Source organism: Lepisosteus oculatus, chromosome 12, assembly GCF_040954835.1.
Source record: "Lepisosteus oculatus isolate fLepOcu1 chromosome 12, fLepOcu1.hap2, whole genome shotgun sequence".
NCBI classification, from domain to species: Eukaryota; Metazoa; Chordata; class Actinopteri; order Semionotiformes; family Lepisosteidae; genus Lepisosteus; species Lepisosteus oculatus.
Genome location: NC_090707.1, coordinates 19,374,588 through 19,392,967, shown reverse-complemented (window position 1 = coordinate 19,392,967; position 18,380 = coordinate 19,374,588). Strand labels below are relative to the sequence as shown.

At 34.9% G+C, this 18,380-nt stretch overlaps 1 protein-coding gene across 1 annotated transcript in view; it reads right to left on the bottom strand.

The window, feature by feature from the left end:
• Positions 1-18,380, bottom strand: part of ttn.2 (titin, tandem duplicate 2) — a 171,351-nt gene that overhangs the window by 80,709 nt on the left and 72,262 nt on the right. Inside the window, exons 104-132 of the mRNA XM_015358879.2 lie at positions 18,089-18,166; positions 17,873-17,968; positions 16,047-16,094; positions 13,615-15,735; positions 13,128-13,178; positions 11,889-12,284; positions 11,390-11,659; positions 10,988-11,263; positions 10,759-10,898; positions 10,371-10,497; positions 10,011-10,277; positions 9,320-9,586; positions 8,902-9,165; positions 8,639-8,778; positions 7,914-8,040; positions 7,550-7,816; positions 7,170-7,436; positions 6,588-6,854; positions 6,318-6,457; positions 5,841-5,967; positions 4,697-4,839; positions 3,293-3,416; positions 2,660-2,926; positions 2,461-2,558; positions 2,017-2,185; positions 1,454-1,720; positions 1,088-1,354; positions 583-861; positions 55-463 (exon numbers count right to left, since the gene is read on the bottom strand). Of these exons, the coding sequence (XP_015214365.2) occupies positions 55-463; positions 583-861; positions 1,088-1,354; positions 1,454-1,720; positions 2,017-2,185; positions 2,461-2,558; positions 2,660-2,926; positions 3,293-3,416; positions 4,697-4,839; positions 5,841-5,967; positions 6,318-6,457; positions 6,588-6,854; positions 7,170-7,436; positions 7,550-7,816; positions 7,914-8,040; positions 8,639-8,778; positions 8,902-9,165; positions 9,320-9,586; positions 10,011-10,277; positions 10,371-10,497; positions 10,759-10,898; positions 10,988-11,263; positions 11,390-11,659; positions 11,889-12,284; positions 13,128-13,178; positions 13,615-15,735; positions 16,047-16,094; positions 17,873-17,968; positions 18,089-18,166 (7,759 nt within the window). The remainder of the gene's footprint in view (positions 1-54; positions 464-582; positions 862-1,087; positions 1,355-1,453; positions 1,721-2,016; positions 2,186-2,460; positions 2,559-2,659; positions 2,927-3,292; positions 3,417-4,696; positions 4,840-5,840; positions 5,968-6,317; positions 6,458-6,587; positions 6,855-7,169; positions 7,437-7,549; positions 7,817-7,913; positions 8,041-8,638; positions 8,779-8,901; positions 9,166-9,319; positions 9,587-10,010; positions 10,278-10,370; positions 10,498-10,758; positions 10,899-10,987; positions 11,264-11,389; positions 11,660-11,888; positions 12,285-13,127; positions 13,179-13,614; positions 15,736-16,046; positions 16,095-17,872; positions 17,969-18,088; positions 18,167-18,380) is intronic.

Sequence of the window (18,380 nt, the reverse complement as noted above, 5' to 3'; positions counted from 1 at the left end):
TTTGAGAGCCAATTCAAACTTTCATTTAAATTTTAGCAAATAGAAAAGACTTACCTTGGTCCTTCCCTAATTTCTCTGCCATTTCTGTACCATTTCACTGTTGCCTTTTCTTTGGAAAGTTGGCATGTGAAGATAGCATCTTCGAATTCAGTGACTGTCTGGTCTTGAAGGTGGCTGGTAAAGTCAGTGGGTGCTTCACTAATAATCAGCTCAGAAACAGCTTTGTCTGTTCCAGCAATTACAGTATACTCTCCCTCGTCGGCTAGGCTGCAGTCTTTCACTATAAGCGTGTGTTTGTTTTTATCTATCTTGTACAAGACACGTTTGTCGAAAGCAATTTCCTGTCCTCCCTTCATCCACTTCAGTGTAACATTTGGTCGGTTGACTTTGCAGATGAAACTGACTGTCTTCTTTTCCTGAGTTTCACAGTCTTCAGGAGGTTCAATGATCCTCAGGTCCTCCTCTGTACGAGGTAAATAAAACCCATTAGTCTCAATGGTAACAGATATCCCTTGGATTTTAAACAGAAAAACACTCTCAAACAATGAGAAATTCTTTTAGAAAGCACAATCTTAAATTTACCTTGAACAGTTAATTTTGCAGAGCATTTTGCATGCTCTCCTCTGTGGTTTGTCAATGTGATGGTATAAGTTGCTTGATCTTCCATCTGGGCATCTCTGATTCTCAGTGAGAATACCAGATCTTTCTGGATGATGATGTATTTTGCACTTTCAAATATTGTTTCATCATTTTTCAGCCACTTGGGTTTGGCTCCCTCTGTGTTTACTTCACAGTTAAAGACAATTTCTTGCCCTTCTTTAGCTTGTGTGTCTTTGATAGGTGTTATAATTCTGAGTTTTTCTGCAAAAAGAAGAAAATTGTGAAAATGACAAATAGTGGATAAAACTTATTTAAATCATATTTCATATTTAAAATGTATTATTTAATGTTTTTAAAATCTTAAGGAGTTTTGACTTACTTTAATCAAGGTAAGCACAGAACATAAAATAATTACACTATGAATATATAAATTATATGGATGATTAGTGCAAAGTTCCCATTAGACAAAGTAAAAAACAAATCTTACCAATTACTGTCAGGTCCGCTGATGCTCTTGAAGTACCAATTGAAGCAACAAATGTTCCTTCATCACCAGGGATGCAATTCTTTACAACAAGAACTCTCCTTTTGCCATCAGAGATAATATCATATTTATCTCCAGCTTCAATCTCCTTGTCACCTCTGAGCCATTTCACTTCATATGTGTCCTTGGATACTGAACAGACAAATTCAGCTTTGTCCCCTTCAAGTACTTCTTGGTTCTGAGGTCTGGCAATAAATTCTGCTGCGAGTTCTAAAAAAGTTAAAAAAGACAGAGTACAGATAATTATGTTTCTTTAAAACAACTTATTGTCAGTAAATTGGTGTTCTTGATGGCTCTAGGTCCACCTACCATTAACTTTGAGTGTTGCTGATGTCCGTGAAGTTGGCAGTCTGCAGTTATACTCTCCTGCATCACTCATGCAGATACCCTGAATAATGAGTATCCTCCTTTTACCGTCAGTTATCTGGTCATGTCTCCCACCTTCAGGCAGTTCAGTGTCACCTTTATACCATCTGACTTCTGCACTGGGTTTAGAGACCTCACAGATCATTTTGATGCTGTCTGTTTCAGTGCCCTCAACATTTGATAGGTTCTTTGTAAAGACAGCTTCTTCTTCTGCAAAGGGAAGATGATTAAAAAGATAGTTAAGTACCTTTTGACCTACTGACAAAAATTGAAATGGAATTTCCTTGTCTGTCCCTTTGTTCTGTCACTAGAAAGTAATATTTTTCATAAGGTTCAGCTTAGTTAAACCTAGGGTTTAGTTGTTTAGCATGTACGCATAAAGGAGAATTGTATGCAAAGAGGAAACAGTTTCAAATAAGATATTCAGGTTTATTTTCATAGCCAAGACTCTGGCTTTTTTTAACATTTTCTGAGACCTCTTTAGAAATATTTTAAAATTCTCTTACCTATGACAGTAAGCATTCCAGAGGTTTTGGCAGTCCTTGCATCACATTCATATTCAGCTTCATCATCAAAGACTGACTTGCTGATTATAAGAATACGCTGGACACCTTTAGAAATGATTTCATACTTCTTGCCTTTTCTGATTTCACTGCCATCCTTGAACCAGCGAACCTGATCGCAAAGAGGAAAAGAAAAAATGTTATTAGACTAGAGAAATGTTGCACAATAAAAAAGCCTTTAATAACAGACTAATAAAATGGGTATAGGAGGAAGATTCAGTTTTACCTTGATTATATTCTAGTGTAAATCCACCAATTACTATAACAGTACTTGCTAGTTTATAAATTAAGTAATTTGATATTGAAGCTCTCTTTATCATTCCAGAGAATCATCCTGGACCTTTACCAGAACTAATGAAAGCACAATTGTCTAAACAATTTACTAACCTTCGCACTTTCACGGGACACTTCACATTCAAATTTGGCTGATTCCTTTTCTTTAACCTCAACATCATGGAGAGGCTTTGTGAACTCAACATGTGGAGCTGCAAAAACAATCACATTTTAAAAACATGTCTTGAAGTAATTAATATCTTTTTCACAAGTTATTAAATACTGATGTCTTTTTGTATTAGAATTCACTTACGCTCAACGTTTAGGAAAGCAGAAGTCTTAAAATCCTTGGCATCGCAGGTATATGTTTTAGAATCATCAAGGGTACAGCTGTGAATGATAAGTCTTCTGACTCTGCCCTCTGCAACCATCTCATATTTCTTTGTTTTGTGAATTTCTTGACCATCTCTAAACCACCTGACCTCAGCATTTTCCCTGGACACTTCACACTCCAGTATAGCAGTGGCCTCTTCTTCAACAGTTTGATCTTCAAGAGGCTTTGTAAATTCAACTGGTGGCTCTGAACAGTAAAATCAAGATAATGTTTGAATATGTGCACATTTCCATAGATTAGATTTAGATAATTGTATAGATGTATTGATAGACTGTATTTTAACACAGTTGTCCATTTCTGTACCATTCGTCTGCATGATTATGTTAACATTCTAACAAACAAAAGTTTAAAATTATTTATTAGAAAAATGACATACAAGCAGACCTGTAACATTAACAAAGTAAATCATGATGAAACTAGTTAATGTCAGGTATTTCATTCACTATAAAATAGATATTATCCCAATTTTTCAATTTTTCTAAGTTAACAAAGCCCCCTTGGTTGACACAATCAACCTAACCATGAAATGGCACAAAAAAATATTTAACCTACCTTTAACAATGAGGTTAGCCTGTATTTTGAAGTCCTTGGCTGCCAGTTTAACTTCACCAGCCTCGACTAACTTAACATCCCTGAGGGTAAGTGTGTGAACTCTTCCTTCAGCACGAGTGACAATCTACACAAAGCATAGTAACACAAGGTTTATTTAGACCACTTCAATAATGGATAGCAACACTATTAACATCAATGTAACCTTAATAACGAAAAGAAATCTTGTGGTAATTAAAGCCTCAAGGACCATGTACTGTAATAATTGAGCTCTCAGAAATAATACTGAAACAATGCTCCCTGTTACCAAATTCTGCCTGTTCTACCTATAACTACAGTATAACTAATTCATTAAGTGCAATTAAAAAAACATTTGTTAATTGCATCTACAGTATATAGCAAGGATCTATTTAATGTTAATTAAAAAAAAAAACTACTCTAGAAAGTTACACCAAAGTTGGCAAGTGAATTAACTAATTTAACACATGGAATAAACACGGTAATTCTGCAACTCTATAAAAGTTACAAAATTAAGGCACATGCGGATATATTCTATTATCCACTCCAATGTTGATATATAATTTCAGGTTTCAGTTGTTATTTTTATATTTGATTTTATTGTTAAATAGATAGTTAAATAATATTTTAATGAAAAAACATGACTGATGAACTTCACTTTTAGGCTTGCAATGTGCAGCATACTGGATTCATGTGTTTAAAAACTTGATTTTTAAAAAGAAACGTCAGCAAGTGCATCAAGCTTCTCACAAAACTCACCTACAGTACTTATGCAAAGAAACAGGAAGAATTCTAAGTGTTAAATGTTATTATTTTATATTAAAAGTTTTCTGAAATTTGAAATGAATTCTATTAAATAATTTTGGATTAATGTACAGCTTACTGTTTTAAATGATTGCTGTCAAATAACTCAGCTTGACCCCTGCCCTCAAAGCACGGACGCAAGCACTTGAAGTGGTTAAAAATAACCCTGTAGGAACGCTTGCAGGGCAGAATAACGCACCATGTTATCTCAAAACCCAGATCAAATGCCTGAAATGGAATTTTAATCCTTTGAGGACCTTATATGCAGAAAACACTTAAGTGACAAATGGTTTCAAGGATATTTAATTATATGAAAATAAATTATTTTTTACAGAAATAAAACTAAATGTATATTTATATTGTTAAAGGTAACACAATAAACTTAAAATCAAGTAAGCCAAATAAGATTTATTGATTCATCTTAAACATTGAAACATCCAAAACAATAACCACTTCAAATGCAAAGGTGTGAACTGCATGCTTGTTATTTGTTAACAACTACATGACTACATGTAAGTTTAACACATTTACTACTCCACTCATTCTCATAATGTTATTATTAACAATATTAATTATATAACTTACTCTGTCACTTGGTTCCAGTTTCTTATCTCCAAGGAACCATTCCACTGCAATGCCTTCATAGGAAAGTTCACAGTCGAAGGTAGCAGTCTCTCCAGCAGTAACTGTAACATCCCTTAGGGGCCTGAGCAGGCCAATTACACGCGCTTTGGATGGAGGAGAAGACATGATTAGATCTCCTCAAGTCCCAGTAGAATGTTAATCCTGCATATCTTCATTTCACAGTCCCCTCAAGAAGTGGGCCACTGCACTGGAGCTTCACGAGCCTCCTCAACTACTGGGAACTCACACAAGGAGTATCTGTTCACTGGGGACCCTCTATTTGCATATTCAATTTCCTGAAGATGAATATGGTCAGCAGCATATGTTAAAGGCATCTGCTACTCCACCAATCACACATGGCCCACTCTAGATAAGGCTTGTGGCTTCCAAAATAGCCTGGGGACCTGATTGGGGGACATCAATTGGCACCCAAACTTGGCTATCTGTTGCTGTCAATCAGCCTATTGGCATTTTCCAAAAATGTTGGGTTGGCTGCTACTCAACTACTTGCAAAAATGCAGACACATCATATACAGAGGTTACGTTTCATAACACTGGTTTGCGCAATTATATAATTCAAACCAATTCTCTTTAGAGATTAGGGATACGAAATGTACACTTTTAGCAAAACATCTGGAAATGTTGTATTTACATGCTTTTATTCACCTCTTTAACATCCAGTTAACAAGTTAGTTCAGAGTGATAATATGTTCTTTGGAACACTGGGCAACCACATGATACTTTAAAAAACTTGTAATGGATTAATACAAACACTTTCAACTGCTTCAAAGATTTTAACCTTGTTAATTTAAGATTTATTGTTCATTTTTAAATAATGCAAAACAAGTGAATAAAAGTAAAAGCAGCTTCTGAGCTTGATACTTTATTGTGTCTTAATGCAAACAAATAAACAAAAACATTTTCAAAAGCATTCCCTTCTGTGTTTATATTTGCGTACTCCCTTTCTACAGATTTAGGCAGTGGTGTTTATTAATCAAAAGCTCTCTTTTATGTTTGTATATTCTTTCATGGAACACATTTAATGAAAAGAGAACTAATACCATTATATATTCACATACTGTAAAGTTCCATTCTATTTTCTTACCTTTTACTCTAAGATGAGCACTAGATTTAGCATTGGCAGCCTGAAAGTCTACTCCACCAGCTTGATCCATGCGTACATTGTACAAGATGAGCATATGTTTTGTCCCCTCTTCCTTAATTTCACAATCCTTTGAGCAGAATAAATGTATTTTAGAATTATTAGAAAGGTTACAAACTAATACAAATAATTCCAACCATTATTCACAAAAATAGTTTCTATTTTATAAACCAGTCACTGATGACTTTTATAATAATATTGTGTTCAATCACATTTGACAAGTTCATTTATCCTCCCTCCTTTTACTTTGTAACTGGAATTCCTGAATTCCTGAAGTGTTTCATGAATTAAGGAAAGGTACTAACTTTACTAAATTCTAAATTATTTAATTGTATAATATTGAAATTAAAATGATATAGTCCCACAACAAGAAAATCAAATATTGTGTAATGATGAATTAAAAAAATGTGTCAGCCTTACAGGTGATTGAAGAAGAGGGTCCCCTTTAAGCTTCCAGTTGCCATGAACATCTTCCTCAGAAATTTCTGTCTCAAAGCGAGCAGTTTCTGTTTCTGTAACTTCAACACTATATAGAGGACGCACAATCTTAATGTCACGCTCTGTATAGAAAAGAGGAGAATAAAAAGATCAAGATGAAATGTCAAATTAATAATTTTACTAAGAAATAACTGCTATAATTAATAAATATATATACTGTATAGCACTAATGAAGAAATAAGAAATCCAAACCTTCAATGTTGAGTTTAGCAGTGGTCTTGTCTGAGCCACAGTCACAGGTATATTCACCAATGTCTGCCTTCAGTGCTCTTTTGACAACAAGTATTCTCTTCTTTCCATCAGCTTTAATCTGGACATTCTTTGATGGAGTGATTTCTTTGCCATCTTTAAACCATTTAACTGGAGCAGCTGCCTTGCTAACTTCACACTGCAAAATGACTTCATCTTTTTCTACTGCTGTGTAGTCTTGCAATTTTGTAATGAAGTATGGCTCACCCTCTGTAAATATCAAGGGGAAAATAACTCTCAACTGATTTAAAGTTTTACATCATATGTATTACATTACCAAAAACAGGATATGGCTGACTTTTCTATTAACTACCATTTTATAGATATTAATTGAACTTATATTGATATATATATATAATTTATTCTTTATATATATATTTAGAAAATATACTGAATATATGATTTTATATTAGTTAATTTATATTTAATTGAAATTATGTTTCTATATATAAGCATAATATTTCAGACAGTGCAGTTAAAGCTCACTTTTAAAGTTTTTGATATATATAGGAAAAAAATACATACCGAGGACAGTGAGTTTAGCCTCTGAGCTTTTGCCCATTGCCTCCACTTTAATGAGGGATGTGTCATCAATGGACACCTCCTTAAAGGCAAGTGTGTGGACCTTGCCTTCATCTGTCATATGTATGACTTTGCTGGGATGTAGACGTGTGTCATTCTTATACCAAGTAACTTGGATCTTCTCATGTGAAAGCTCAACGCTGAATTCTGCAGTCTCACGCTCCTTTACTGTGACATCTTTGATAGGCTTGATAAATTCAAGACGGATTCCTAAAATGTTATGAGAAAGGATGAAAATGAAATTGTAGTTTCATTCAATTACTCTTTAAATGGCAGAATACACAAATAAAATCATGCAGAGTAAAATCTCAATTGCAGTTTACCTTGGATTATTAATTTCCCACTTGTTCTTTTATCTTCAGCTTCAAACATGTACTTTGCTTCATCTTCAAATGCAACAGATTTTATAACAAGAGAATGCCTCTTCCCTTCTGCAATAATTTCAAATTTATCATCCGCCTTCACCTCCTGAGTGCCTTTAAGCCAGCGGAAACTTTTGGGTTCCCTGGAGACCTCACACTCGAACCTAGCTTCATCTTTCTCATATACTTTCACATCACTGAGAGGAGTGATAAAGGTGAGTGGAAGCTCTGTATTTAAAAAACAACAATGAAAATAACAATAAAAATTCTGATCATAAGACTGAAAATAGCTTAGAAGCATGCTAAAAAGGAATAAGAAAAGCACCTTTAACTTTAAGATTGGCTGCACACTTAGCATTGGCTGCCTGGAAAGATACTTCTCCAGACTGGGGTATTTTGCAGTTGTACAAGGTCAAGATATGTTTGGCACCGTCTTCAATAATCTCAACATCCTGTGAATGCACATACAAGATATGGAGATAAATAAAGCATGCAACTTGACCACAAACAATAGACAATTTTGAAAAAGAAAAAAGCAGCTTCTAACTTTTTTATACTTAGTATTTACATTTAAAATTTATATTTGTTTCTCTTTCCACAACAGTATAATCCCATTGCTGGTGGCTTGGTTTAAGAAAAAAAAAGAAATGCAGTTTAGAAAAAAATCTAATATTATTCATACAAAATAAAAATCCATCTCGCTGTGCATTCCTACACATGACGTGCTATTTATCTCTCACAGTTTAAAGAAGTTCATCATCATTCTCTTCACCAACCTAATTTCGTTCCTCAACATTCACTTAAAATTTCTAATTATTAATATGTATTATAATTTATCTTGTAATAAACAAATAATACTAAAGAAATAATAAAACATCTGTTATTCAGTAGAGAATAATGTAGGATTAATTTGTGTTTCTTTTTACAAGTAACAATCACAAATACTACTACCTCTAAATAGTCCTTGGTAATCTCTACCAAGTTATCATAGTCTGAGTATGGATCCATATTTTTTTTAATAACTTCAAAAATGTATAAAAAGCCACATACCGGAGAGGGAGATAAGATTTCTCCCTTCAGCTTCCATTGAGGATGAACATCTGTTTCAGAGATTTCCACTTCAAAACGTGCAGTTTCCCCATCAAAGAGCTCCACACCATACAAGGGTCGAACAACCTTAATATCTCTAGCTGTAAATGAAAAGTTGGCAAAATGGAATTACACCAAATAAATAAGTACATCTATATCACATGAAATATTTGTTCATAAGAAAATAAAATGGTACAGTATGTACTGTATTCTTCAGCACTTACCCTCAATGTTCACAGTTGCCATCGTCTTGTCTGTCCCACAGTCACATACATAGTCTCCCTTATCTTTGTTTTCCACTCTTTTGATAGACAAAATCCTTCTTTTGCCTTCAGTCTTAATAGTTACAAGTTTTGAAGCTTTGATCTCCTTCCCATCCTTGTACCATTTCACAGGGACATCTTTGCTGAGCTCACAGTCCAAAATGACCTCATCTTTCTCAACTGCAGTGTAATCTTGTAATTTAACTGTGAAGTATGGATCACCCTCTGGAAAATTAAAGGAATGGTCATGCATGCTGATCTAAGTATATGAAATGAACTCAAAATATGCATTGTATATGTTTTTCTACAAATACACAAAACAGATTAATTACAAAACACAATACTAACAAGCAAAAGGAAAAAATAGAATACAAATTACCTAATACAGTCAGGTTACCCGCTGTAGCAAGGCTAAGGGCTTCAGCCTTAACCTGGCAAGTGTCATCTAGAGTGACTTCTTTGATTTCTAATATATGCTTCTTTCCATCTACAGAGGTAAGCACGGTTCTGCTTGGGTGAAGTTTTCTTTCATTCCTGTACCAGGTCACCGGTACATTCTCATGAGACAGCTCAATTTCAAATCGAGCTGTTTTACCTTCCTTCACAGTTTGGTCCTTTAATGGTTTAAGGAACTTCAGCCTTATGCCTGCAACATATTAGTTTTTTTAATTAGTTCTCCATGAAGGCACTCTGTCACATTTGCACCAGGAAAAAGGATATAGCATTGATAATTTTAGTATTATTAGAGTACAGTATGCCCTAAAATAAAGAAGCTTTCTGGAAACTCAATTAATTAATGTACCATTACGGAGAACAAACAGCCTACCTTAGGTTTGCCAGCTAGTAAAATATAAGAGATCCTTACTCTAATTAAAGCATTTAAATTGCTAAAAAATTGTGTCAGGTGCTAACAAAATATACAGTTTAGTCATTTGAATACTATTATCTATTAACTATTATCAAACAAGTCTTTTAAAAAATAAATTTACATTTTTCCTAATTAGCCTTATACTGTTTTTATATGTAGTATTTATTAAGTGTATTTATACAGTATGTGAAGCAACACTTGCCTTCAACGGTAAGTTTAGCTGTTGACTTTTTGCCATTAGCTTCAATTGTATAATCTCCTTCATCGTCAAAAGTGCAGCTGTTGATGACCAATATATGCTTCTTTCCATCGTCAATTGTGTGAAATTTATCACCAGACTTGATGATGTCAGAACCTTTGGTCCACATGACCTTTGGAACTTCCCTGGTAAGAAGGCATTCAAACTTTGCCTGCTTTTTCTCTGGCACAGAGACATCTTTCAAGGGTACTGCAAAGTCCAGTTCGATTTCTGAGGTGGGGGAGAAACATCAATTTTGTTTCAAGGGACTTTTCCTTTTCTCACCGGTATTATAAAAGAACAATAACTTTTAAAATTGTTTACCTTTGACTTTAAGCATGGCAGTAGTGATGGCATTCAATGCTTGGTAGGTAATTTCACCAGCTTGATCAACTTGGACATTGTGCAGAGATAGCATACGTTTCTTACCCTCTGCTTTGATCTCACAAGTCTGAAATGAAAAAAGAGCTTAAAATGTATATATATTCTACATAACATGTCAATGACAAAAATTCTAATTTTATAATAACAGCTGAAATTCTATGAAAGATCTTTCACACAAAGTAACAAAGTTATACTATGGCCTGGCATGAAACAGAAGTAAGATAAGAAATCATCAATGGCTGATTCAATACACACAGCTCCATAAAATAGCACATTAAAGTTAGCAAAGGTACAGTATATATGTATTTGTAATCTGTCAGTCTCTTACAGGTGATCTCTGCAGAGTTTCCCCTTTCAATTTCCATTCTCCTGGGATATCTTCCTCAGAAATTTCAGTATCAAAGCTAGCACTTTCTTTTTCATAGATCTCCACACTTTTCAGGGGTTTCAGGATTTCAGCCTCACGTTCTAAAATAAAACACAAGTAATGAATCAACTGGCATACATGTAAAATAGTAGGAATTAGACTTCATATATTTACAAACTACCTAACTTACCTCCAAGAGTGAGTTTAGCTGGATATCTGCGACCTTCAACCTCAAAGGCATAATCCCCAACATCTTCTGGAGTAGCATTCTTCACAAGGAGAACATGCTGATTTCCATCCTTCAAGGGTTCAGTCTTGTCATTGGGTTCTGCTGGGATTTCATCATCCCCTTTGAACCATTTCACATTTGGTGTGTCCTTTATAAGCTCACATGTGAACTTGGCAGTTGCTTTGGGTTTCACATGTTGATCTCTCAGGGGTTTCACCAGCCAATCTCGGATAACTTCTACAAGGTAAAAGTTATGCTTTTAAGCAAGATAACAACTAGTAATGAAAAACTATACCTTAAAGAAGATATTGAAAAAGTAGTTAATTCTTAAACACAATGGATTTTATCTTTTGTTATGCATACCTATTACTTTTACAGTTGTTTGGCATTTGATGTCAGCTGTCTCCACTGAGTAAACACCAGCATCAGAATCATCAGCGTCTTGTATGGTCACAGCTCGCTGCAGTCCAATGACATTCACTGCATGCTTGCCAGGTATCTCCTTTAGTGGCACACCATCCTTCTTCCAGATCACATCTCTGTCTTTACTCAGTTCACAGGTCAAGTACATAGGCTGTCCTTTGATGACTGAGTACTCTTCCTCAAGGGTCTTTGTAAAGCGAACAGGTAGTTCTATAAATAGAGTAAATCATGCATACAGTTAGTTATATATGCAAAACAATAATATATTTGGCTAACACATTTTGGCAGGAAGACAAATTTTCCATTTATTAATTAATTAGTTTGAATTTTATAGATTTTTTTCATGTTTACATAAGCAATTTTGTAGAGAGCCACAATGCCCTTTGGGATGAAGTACTTATCTTTAGCATGGATTTTAAACAGGGCTTAATGAAAATACCTTCAACAATGAGTTTGGCTGTAGAGGTCTTTTCTTTATTGCCGAGCTTGGCTACACAAGTGTATTCTCCAGTGTCAGAAAGTTGCACATCAATAATACTCAGTTTCCGATCCTTCCCGTCTGAAGTGAATTTGTGTTTTGGACTTTCTCTTAGGTTGCTTCCATCTTTCATCCAGGAGGTGATAGCAGTCGATGGTGAGATCTGACACTCAAAAACAGCTGAAGACCCTATGGACTCAGCCTCTTGCAAAACAATGTCTTTCAGTTCCTTGACAAACTTCAGTGGGACAGCCTTGAGCTGGAATCCAAATGGTGATTCCTCAGGAGGTTTGTCACCCCCAGCTCCTGGTCTTAGCCTCCTCCTATCTGCATCACCAGGCGACGGCGTTTGCCTCGCTAAAATTTAGATTTGAAGACGTTACCTTTTTTTGATTTGTTTTCATTCAGCGCATGCTCTGACGATGAATTGGCATGATGCATCCAAATAAAGGTTTTCAGTTTAAATTCCGGAAATGCGATTAGAGCAATTGAAAACAGAAGCCCTTAGGAAAAGCATAGCCAGGTTCTTCCGGGAACCATCCAAGAAAGCAATGCACGGCACCACAAACCTTAGTAGAAGGCAACTTTCATCCACTTTAGTTCAGACAGTGTTATTCCAATTTAATGAGAGGGGGTTGCAACTATTTTCTTCTGAACTCTTGATAGACATTTGTCAGCAAAAGATACAGCTTTATTTTTTGTCATTAAAAGTAATACCTTTTTTACACAGATGTAGAAAAGGTTGTATTTGCATTGAATATCAATTGTGAGTATTTGTTACAAGTTAATAAGATGCATTAAAAGGCATAAACAATTTACATACACATTCCAAATCATTTATAATATTTATGGATTTCATATCTACAGGTGAGTTTAAAATGCACATTGCAGGCAAACTGTTACATTCAACACCATGATGCTGTCTGATGTGTTTTCTCTCAAAGAAAAGCAGTTTCTGACATTTTCAGATGATTACATGCAAATCAACCACAATTCTATCAGAGTAATAGTATAAGTGAAGTTTCTAATGTATGATTTCCTAAGATCTGGATTGCACTTCTTATTACTATATACTAATGATGTAGACAGTGGGATGTACTGTACTTGCTTGTTGTGTAATTTTGAAATACATTTGAAGTTGATATAAGTTTTGCATGCATCGATCTTTGACAGTGAACATGCAATGGCTGGTTCTCTGACCTTTTGGTAGCCCTCTACCCCTTCCAGCTTCCTCTCTGGGTGCCTTTGCATCTGAAGCAAGATAGCAATATTATTTTCATTTCCTTGAAAATGTTAATGTCAAGTTAAAACAGTATGAAAAGACCAGAGTAAAAATTTCATGACATTTGTTGAAGATAAAAAAGATAAAACATTATGGGGAAAAGCACCTCATGCCACATATTAATGGAATGAAATGTTACACCACAACGTAACATACAATTTAAGGACTTAATAGCCCTTAGTCTTGTTATTGATGAGAATGTTTAATGTTTACAATAATAGTATTCGTAGACTGTTTAAAAACAATACATATGGTATCATGCAACCATAGGCAAGACAAAGGAAGACAAACATGAATCTTTTTAAAACAACGGACGAAATGGAGATTATTGGGGTAAAACACTGCTTTTTCCGAAGCACAGGATATGAGGCAGACAGTGGTGAAGGGCTGCAGCAGCCGTCTCACCTCGTCTTTCACCTGGCTTTCCTGGAGTCTCAACAGCCCCCTCTTCTGTTTCTGCACTTTCATCCCAGTCTTCCGATGAAGTATATGAATCACGTGGACCTAGTTCCCATCCCCAAGTTTCCTCTTCATCCTCCTCTTCTTCGGGCTCTTCTTCAAAGACTTCTTCTTCTAAATGTGTAGGAATCTTCTTCAGCTGCACAGTTTCCGGAGACAGTTCTTTCATCACTGGTACCTTCCCTTTGCCAATTTTAAGTGGGACCTGAGGAGCTATTTCTTCTGGAGACTTGGTTTTCTTTGCTGCTTTCTTGAGTAGAATGGGAATATCCTCCACAGAATCTTTCGCAGCAGGCTTTTCTTCAGTTTTTTTGGCAACATCTGCACTTGGTTTGCGCTCCAGAGGAATGGATTCTATAGCTTTTGGCTTTCCTACAATTTTAGGGGAAGGAGTCTTTTTCATTTCTATTCCTGGTATGCTGAGCTCCATGTGCTTAAGTGGTATTTCTTTGTCTTTTTCATCTACTTCTTTGGGCACATGTCCCACCTTCTTTAGCTGTACAGGCTTTTCCTCCTCCTTTGGACTCTTACCTTTTGTTAGAGGAATAACTTTAGGAGCTGTTTTTTCTTCTGTTGGTATAATTTCTGGTTTCTCCTTTACACCTTTCTGTACCTTTTCAGGTTCTTTTATTGGTACATGTTCACCTGGTGATTCTGTTTTCTTCAGCTCAGGTTTTTGAAGAGGAACGTGTTCTTTTTCCTTTTCCTGTGTTGGAATTCTTTCAACTTTCTTTAAAAACAAACCAGGCTCCTTTGGGATTCCATCTATTAGGACTCGGTCAGGCTTTTTTAGGGCCACTGGTTCTTTTTCTCCCTCTCCTGTGGGGATTTTTTCTACTTTCTTTAATGTTATACCTGCTTCCAGGGGCACTTCATCTTTAGGAACCTTTTCTCCTCTTTTAAAGAACATAGGTTCTTTTTCCTTTGCTTCAATAGGAATTTTTTCTTCTTTTTTAAACTTTTTACCCACTTCATCAGTGTGAACAGGTGATACTTCCTTTGGCAACTTTGGAACAGGTATCAGTTCCACTGTTTCTCTTTCCTTTTCCAGTGTTGGAACTCTTTTCACCTTTGTTAAATCTGTATCTGGTTCTTTGGGTTTTTCAACTTTTGGGATTTTCTTCAGAGGTTTTAGAGTCACATCTTCTTTTTCTTTTTCTTCTGTGGGAAGTTTTCCCACTTTCTTGGGTGGAATAGCAGGTTCTTTAACTACTTCATCTTTTGGGGGTCTGTCAACTTTTTTCAAAGTTACCATGTCTTTTTCTTTTTCTCCAGTTGGAATTCTCTCACCTTTTTTAATTGGAATACCTGGCTTCTCAACTTCTGGTGGTTCCTCGTGTGTAGATACTTTTTCAATTGGTTTCAGGGTCACTGTTTCTATTTCCCTCTCCTGAGTAGGAATTCTTTCCACTTTTGCCAGAGTTAAACTAGGTTCTTTGGTGATCTCAGTTTTGGGATGTTTTGCAGTTTTCTTTAGAGCATCCCTCTCTCTCTCCTTTTCATCTGAGGAAACTTTCTCAATTTTCTTCAGAGGTACCATGGGTTCCTCTGGAACTTCTGTCTTGATGTCTCTTTTAATTTTCTTAAGTTGAACATCTTCTATAATCTCCTTTCCTTCTGGTTTTGTGACTTTTCCAGCCCTTTTGGGAGGCTTAAAAGTCTGAATTTGCTCCTCTGTTCCATAGCTTGCAATTGTTTTGAGTTCTACATGTTCTGCTTCAGTTTGCTCTATTAAAATTCCTGAAGGAACCTTTTTCAGTGTTATACCTTCCTTTTCAGGTTCTGGCTTTTTTGGAATCACTTCAACTTTCTTGAGAGACACATGTTGATACTCTTCTTCCTCATACTTTTCTGTGCTCATGACTTGTTGAAAAGATATACTTAATTCTGGTGTTAGTTCTTCAGAAGGTACTTTAGTGACTTTTTTCAGAGTTATTGCTTCTTCTTTTTCCTTCTCCTTTGATATTTTGGTCATTTTCTTTAAGACTGGAACTTCCAGCTTATCTTCTTCTTCCATGTGGATTTTACCTTTTTGTTTAAGAATTGTCGGTGCCACACTGGGTTTTTCTGAGGCGATAAAGTTTTCACATTAAACATATATCTCAAAATTACAAACAGGGAACAATCTATTAAACACAATATTGGACAACATATATTTTGTGACACAACAGAACAAAAATCCATTCATCTTTTGAGGTGTCGCACATACCTCAATATGTTTTCACTCACAAACAACGATATTGTACATATAAGCACAAAAAACACTAAAGGACATTTAAGTACTATGAACAACAACACATTTCCTTCAATACATAAGACAATACAGTATGTCCAGTATAATTGATGCTATATTGTGTCTAAGATGATGATCACCATACCTTTTTTCTTCTCTGGTGCAGGAGCAGTAACAGGGCCCTTTTCCTCATCTATCATAGAAATTAAAAGATAGGTCATATTAAATTAATGCAAAAATACAACAAGAATATATGTATATTCAACCAAATTCTTGATTTCATTTCAGCGTCTGGAATAGTGAGATGGAGTGCAGTACTGGTAGCCTCATCCTGTCATTCTCTCAATTAATCAGACCAAAAGTAAATCTGTATTATAAACTGGTAATATCTGATATTGCCCACCCTCTGAATGATTCAATACCATGTTTAGTCCCAGGATACTTATTTAATGAAACCTTACTAATGCTACTGTTACAGTACATTTAATCTAGTTAATCTTGCTTTGTACAAAGTTTTGGATTGAACATAAGAGCCACTAATGTACTTGAAATCAAGTAAAGAGATTCTATTTTCACAGACGCATAGCTGATTTGCATCAACCATTTTCTTCACAATATTCCTGGAATTTTAAATAATTGTTTTTTGTGTCAGCCAAACACATCTCCTAAAGACAAAGGCTAAGCTTCAGGCATTAATGGTGGACAATATGCTCACTTAATGTAAGGGCAGGCAACATTTTCTTTCCACTTTATTGCATTTAAGTCTAAATATTTTAGTGATATTGAACACAAAGTGCATAACTCAAATAAGTAATCTGAATACAATTAAGAGTTTAAAGAAACAGTATGAGAATGTCTGGATCTGAAAAGATTATATGAGTAACACTCTAATCAAAATACATTCAAAATAAACTCTTTCTGTTATCCCTGACTCAAATGACTAAATTTTAGTCATGCTTATGAAATCAAATCATCTTTTTTATTATTGAAACTAATCAGTTGTCAATCTTTTCTGAGGTGAGACTATCCATATAAATCTTAATCTGGGCAAATCAAAAATGTGATCTTCAGATTCTGTTTTGAAGTGATAAAGCAAAGTATTCCGTTAGATTTTCCTGCTATTGCCAGGGAGACAGAGATATTTTGGTATATCAAGGAGATATCTACCAAAGAGGTATAAAAAATTTCATTTAGGTATTTCATTTCATCTTGGTAATATGTGGAGGTGTTTGACAGAATATCAAACATTGCATTATCGTGCCACATATGTATACCATGAGTACTTTTCTTTGCTCTCTGCTTGAGATAAACAACTCAACAGATAACACCGGACTGGATTACACAATACCAAAGACACAATCCAATGGTTTTTAAAATTATGGCTCTGTAAGAAAAACTTTGAAAAAAGTATCCAAAAATGAACTTTTCAAGATGGAAATAATCATTACAGCCCCAAAGTAATTAAAGAGTGTTTGTACTTCTTTACTTCCTGCACTTTAATTCTGTAACTAGTGACTAGTTCAGCCTACATCTTTTAAAATTAACTCTTAATATCAACCAAAGACAAAAATTGAATACAATACATGTGATACGTAGGTTTTTTAACATACAGTATACTGACGAGGACATAAAAGGACAGTCAAAAAACATATTTATAAAGAAGCATGTAAGGAAATTGTGCTTAGACAATTTTAAGACAATGACACATTGCTGGTTAGTAAATTATTGACACAACAGACAATTTATACAAACATCATTAATAAAAGGTTTTAAGATTCCAAAGATGACACATAATGTACCAAAGAAGGGGATCAAAGAATAGTGTTTGTGTTAAAACAAGTATTTCAAATCCAGAATGAAGCAATGAAGATGATTACATTGGTAAGTAAGAGTTTAATACCTCTAAACAAATGAAGATAAGAAGTAGCAAAACCATGAAGAATGAATAACGGACTGCCAAACACAAAATACCTTTTACTGGTTTAACCAATGATTTTTCCTCCTCTTTTATGGGCACAGGTTCTGGTGCCACTGGCTCTGATACTTTCATCTTGGAAGGTGTTGGAACTTTGAAAACATATGAATTGGTTTTCAGAATCAAAAGGAAAATTACATTACAATTGTTAAAGTAAATTATCATTTTAACCAGCCAATATAAGGTATTTATTTTGCTGTTGACATCAATACCTTTTTCTGGTACAATCTTTTCTGCTTCCAACTTGGTGATGGGAATAGATTTTTCAGCCTTCTTTGTAGGTTCATGAACTTTAAAGAGAGTGTAGTTTTTATTTATAGCAAGTTTACAAAAGATAACAACAGATGTATGGAACACATTTTAGCACAGAAGCATGAAGACATGAACAACATTGAACAATAACAAAGATAAAACAGCATAATGCACATAAATACAAGACAAAGTTATTGTGAATGTCAAATGTAACTAAAATGAAGAAAGTTTCTAATGTTTGTAAATTCAAAA